This window comes from Phytophthora parasitica (assembly GCF_000247585.1).
Source record: "Phytophthora parasitica INRA-310 unplaced genomic scaffold supercont2.51, whole genome shotgun sequence".
In the NCBI taxonomy this organism is placed as follows: domain Eukaryota; phylum Oomycota; class Peronosporomycetes; order Peronosporales; family Peronosporaceae; genus Phytophthora; species Phytophthora nicotianae.
The window spans coordinates 455,661-461,070 of NW_008649037.1; the positions used below are offsets into that span (position 1 = coordinate 455,661).

The 5,410-nt window shown below is 50.6% G+C and overlaps 1 protein-coding gene across 1 annotated transcript; it reads right to left on the minus strand.

Annotated features, from left to right (window-relative positions):
* Positions 1–3,964: 3,964 nt before the first annotated feature.
* PPTG_15772 (hypothetical protein) lies at positions 3,965–5,146 on the minus strand (the record flags this gene model as incomplete). Its single annotated transcript, XM_008913087.1, has 2 exons — positions 3,965–4,242; positions 4,303–5,146. The coding sequence occupies 2 exons, from the start codon at positions 5,144–5,146 to the stop codon at positions 3,965–3,967; spliced, it is 1,122 nt and encodes a 373-aa protein (XP_008911335.1).
* Positions 5,147–5,410: the final 264 nt, after the last annotated feature.

Sequence of the window (5,410 nt, forward strand, 5' to 3'; positions counted from 1 at the left end):
GACCTATTAACCTTTATTAGGGTGTTGAGTTAACCCCTTTACTCTTTGAGTTAACCGTCTTCCTCTGACGCTAAGCTACGGCAGCCCCGCAGCAGTGTGCCACCGCAACGAGTGTGTTTCAAGTGTGGAGATCGCACGCACTCCGTTTTCCACTGTCCTCAGATTAAGGACTACGAGAAGACGAAGCAGCTGTTTGAGAAGAAGACCCATAAAAAGGCTCGGCCTGCTAAATCAGTTGGGCTCGCTCACCTGACTATTCCAGCTGAGACGGACTCCAAGCGGACGCTCCTTTTTTTTTGCCGCGTCATGGATTGTGTGGACACGTACATCAAACCCGACAGTGGTGCTGAAGTCAGTCACATTGCTCCTGAGCTTGTGGATAAACTGCAGCAACAGCGGGTATGGCTACCACGCCGGTCGCTGGCATCTACACAGGTAGTCCGGGGTGTCGGACCGACGGTGATCGCCATTCAGGAAGAAACAAGTCTCTGTTTGCGGTCCGAGACGCCAGGCGGGCCTTTTATCCTGCGGAATGTGGTTTGTTTACTTTCTCCGGTACCGCTTCCGACGGGGGTTGGTGACATTTTGCTCTCAGATGCGGTAATGGAAAGACTGGGATACGATCCTTACAAACTCATCGAGTCGGCCGAGTCAGTTCAGTCGGAGTATGATCTCGGGGATATTAGCCTAACTTCTACCAAGTCTGGGGTTTTCGCATTTGACGTTCACAAGGTTGAACTGACGCCAGAAGAACAAGGCCTGACCGAAGCAGAAGACTTAGTGTGTTTCCCCGTATCAAGTGGTGACCCACCTGCGGTTGCCCAGGCGATGGCTGCAATCGCTGACGGTATCGCCGCTGCCGAAGCGAATGGCGCACCGATAAGTTTTCTTCACGAAGTAGAAGAATTGCTCACAGCAAAGCTCGATGTGTTCCGCATGGCGCTCGGTGACGACCCTCCTGTGGATATGCCTCCTATGCGCATTAAGCTCAAACCTGGTGCGACACCGGCACGCTGTCGCGCGCGACGTTACTCGATCGCACACCGAAACTTTCTGGTCAAGCATATCAAATTGCTCTTGGATGCAGGACTGTGTTATCGGAACCCTACCAGCGAGTGGTGCTCGCCGCCCCAGGTTGTGCCTAAAGGTGAGGACCATCGGATGACGGTGGACGTCCGAGAGCCAAACAAGCGCGTGGTGCCGGTGGTTTGGCCAATGCCCATTCTCGAAGTCGAGTTTGATCGTTTGCGAGGCATGCGATTTTACTTTTCTCTGGATTTCTTTAAGGGTTTCTGGCAATTCGCGGTGGCGGAGGACTGCCAGGAAATTTATTCCATCCTGACAGAGGACGGTGTTATTACTCCTACCCGTGTGCTGATGGGCGGAACTAATAGTGTGGCGTATGTTCAATCAACTGTTCAAGCGATGTTCGGTGATCTTTTTAACAACGGTCTCCTCATCTGGATTGATGATTTACTCGGGTATGCCGATTCTCCAGAGGAGTTGCTCCGGATTCTCCGTCGAGTTCTCACTATTTGCGAAGAGAAGGGGTTAAAACTTAACCCGAAGAAGTGCAAGTTCTTCATGTGAGAGGCGTTGTGGTGTGGTCGTGTCGTCTCGGCGGACGGAGTTCGTCACGATCCCGCACGGATTACCGTATTGCGCCAAATGCCGGCTCCTTCCACTAGTCAGGAACTGCAGCAATTCATTTGCGCGCTAAACTGGATGCGGTCGTCGCTACCCGCATTCAACAAGATGGTCAGTCCTTTGACATTTTTCATGGAGACGATTTACGCATCTGCTGGAAGCCGCAAGAAGTCACAAGTTCGTCGAGTTGTTTTGCAGGACGCTGGGTGGTCTGACGTTGAAGCCACCGCGCTACAACAATGCAAAGATGCGCTGACGCTAGCTCATCCCGACCCAGTCAAACGTCTGTGTGTTTTCACGGACGCGAGCGATGAACATTGGGGGGCGGCCATCACCCAAGTCCCGTATGACCAGGTAAAGAGAGATTTTGAGAACTAAAACCATGAACCGCTCATGATCCTCAGTAGTACATTTTCCGGTGGTGCCAAAAGCTGGGCGATTGTGGAAAAAGAAGCGTTCGCTATTGTGGAGACGTGCAAACGGCGGACTATCTCGTTCGTCGGTCAGATGGGTTCAGTCTTTTTACGGACCATCGCAACTTGCGTTACATTTTCGAGCCGACGACGGTGTCCTCTGCTGTGCCAAAGTACACTGCGGACAAGCTTCATCGCTGGTCACACTTACTCATGCCGTTGGCTTACGAGATACATCATATTACTGGCGATGCTAATGTCTGGGCCGATCTGTTGTCTCGCTGGGGCTCTACTTTCACTAAAGTGGCTGCCATTCGTTTAGTTTCGCTTCCTCCGTCGCCCCAGCTGGATGACAATTTCGTCTGGCCCACTTTGGACCACGTTCGTAGCGCACAAGCGCTTACGGCAGCGCCGGACGCAACGGAGGTAGGAGAAGACAGCATTGTTCGGGATGCCCATGGAAAAATCTGGCTGCCTGATGTGGCTAATGCTCTACATCTCCGTATTGTCATTTCAAGTCAAATTTACAATTTTTTGGGCGATTGTCTAAATTCAACACAAATCAACAGACTGACCTAATTGGTCAAAATATTTTTTTATCACCGCTTCCAGAGCGGGCGGCGGCGGCAAGTTGCCGCTGCCTCTCGCACAGGTTTGTGTGCGCAGCTTGCAGATCCTAAGGCAATATAACGTACTCCAGCTTGTGTGTGCTACAATTTTTTCGCTAGACACTTGCTGTCCTTCAGCAACACGATGGAAGAAGCCGTGACTCGACAGCATGCTCATCCGAATACAGTGTTTCACTGTCTTTACGGGTTTTATTGCCTTGGATACTCGCGTGCGCAGCTTGCACACATCTACCATAAGACAGTGAAAACTATTGGCAACTGGATTCACGTCTACGAGCGGACTGGGACGTACCAGCCGGTCGACTCCAGAGCGACAAGAAAATTTACGGTGGCTCATAGGAAATGGTTGTGTGACTTCTACGCTGAACACCCATTAGCTTACTTGGATGAAGCTCGAGACGCTTTTGTTCGCGCGTATCAAGTGAGCATCTCAGTTTCGACCGTGTGGCAAATTATTCACGATGGTGGACTTACCCGAAAGGTTCTAGAGAGGCGAGCTATGCATATCAAATAACAGGATGTATTCCGGTTTGTTGACGAGCTCAGCCATATTAACTGGTTCCACAGCAACATTATCTTTCTGGACGAAGTATCGTTTGATAACCGTGGAATGATTCGGAAGCAAGGCTATTCGTTAAGAGGTCAGAAAGTTGCGATTCGAGGTGATTTTCAGCGCAAACCACGAGTCTCAATACTAGCATTTTTGGGAGTGACCGGCATCATAGATTACTACAACACGGAAGGCACATTTGATCGTGTTCAGTTCTTTCAATGCTGCCGCGACTTTGCGTACTCGGCGCGTGGACACGTACGTCAGTATCCTGGCTCCAACTCCGTTTGGATTTTGGACGGCGCATCCATTCATCGAGATCCCGAAATCATTCACTTCTTACGCAGCGCTGGAATCATTCCTATATTTCTTCCAGCTTACCGCCCATTTTTCAATCCCATTGAGTTTATGTTTGGATTCATAAAGCGGTCGTTTCAGCGGCATTATAGCGAGTCAAGCAGCAACGATTTACTCCCATTTGTGGTTGAAACTTTCGAGCGTCATGTGGGATTTGATATGACAAAAGTGTTTCAGCATTGTGGGTGGAAGTCTCAGTGCTACTTCGACCCCACAGGGCCGCTGTCAAGAGAGCCACAACAGAGCGCAAGAACCGATCACAGTGAAACTCGGCAGAACGAGGAAACTGAAATCCTCGGTTTCACGACGAGAGAAGTTGAGGAATTATAACGAGACTAAATGAAAAAAACGCATCTTCCCTTTGCGCTCTACTCTTGATGTTCTGTGTCTTCAATGTTCTGCATCGTTGGAAGCGGGTCGCGCACTTCAGCAGCAGATGGTAACGGAACATCAGCGAAATATCCCTCAAGAGTTTCTTTTCGCGCCTCTAATGGCCGCTTGTGGCATTCAAGTCGGCGTCCAAATGCTTCCCAGTCTCTCGTAAGCTCGGCGTTATCAGCAAGCGCAAAGTTCACCGTGTCAAGTGCTACATGAGTCGATCTGGTGAGACGCGTCAAATGCTCGTAAACTAGTCCATCCGACGGGCCTAGATAGCGCTCCAATCAGGTTGGTGGGGCGTCGAAGACAGCTCTTGCCCAGGTCGAACGATCCAGATTGCGCATAATGTCATTCGCCCACATTCTCCAAGTTACTGCGCTCGCTTGGTACGTATTTCCCCAGATTTCTTGAAGCTGCTCTATCATATCGCGCATAGCATTTTCTGCAGCAGCTCCGGATCGATCAGTATTCTGTGGTCGAATGCAAACCTGCGAAAACTCCTCTAAAAGACGTGCGTTGGAGACCGCCTGACCGTATTCGTAGATCGACAGTGTCACCGGATTGTTTTTCTGATCAACGATCCACTTATTCCGAAGCTCTGGCGTCTTCGTTGCTGAAGCGATTCGGCTTTTGGATTTAAGCTGCATGACACTGCTCCATGAAGCTTCCGTTGGCGTCTCAAGTGACCAAGTGGCATCTGTTTTCACAGCGTGCCTCTTGATGTTACCACTAAACTTCTCCCATAGCTTGTGCATTATGGCAGCGAACGATGCACCACTTGCAGGAAAAATCTCGAGATGTCTGCCCGTAGCATCCCGCTGCCCAACAGTAGACTTGACAATAGGTTCCACAACCAAGCGCAAGAAGTGCTGATCACCTTCATCAGGTGAATCGTCGATGGAGACACGCGGTCGGTGGCCTCTGGAAGCTTGTGGAGTTAAAGCTGTTTGTGGAGGTGTGCGCACCCGCAATGGATACGGAGAAACCCGCGCCGATGATGATGAAGATGAGGGTGGCGTCCTTCGTGCAGGGCGTGAACGGGTTGATGATGAACGTGTGGGGAGTTGATGGGTTGATGGTGATAGTGGAGACTCTGTAGCTCCAGCGCCTTGAATATATGGAGGGGCTGGACTTGCTGCAGCAGAGCTCCCTCCATCCGTGGCTGCAGCCATCCTCTCCCAGCAGAAGTCGAACTGGTGCAAGAGCGACAAATGTGCCTATCTATCAGCATATAATATGCTAGTGCAAAGGTTGCGCGATTGCTGGGCGATTGACTCGAAGAACCGCGCACGGAAATTTTAAGTCGAACGCACAATATCTGTCTCGTTGGACATTTCGGTGCTGCTGGCCATCGCACTATGAAGGCGACATTACAGGCGATAGCGGACAAGTTCACGTGGACGGATTTAACAGCGGATGTTTCGAGATTTGTCGGT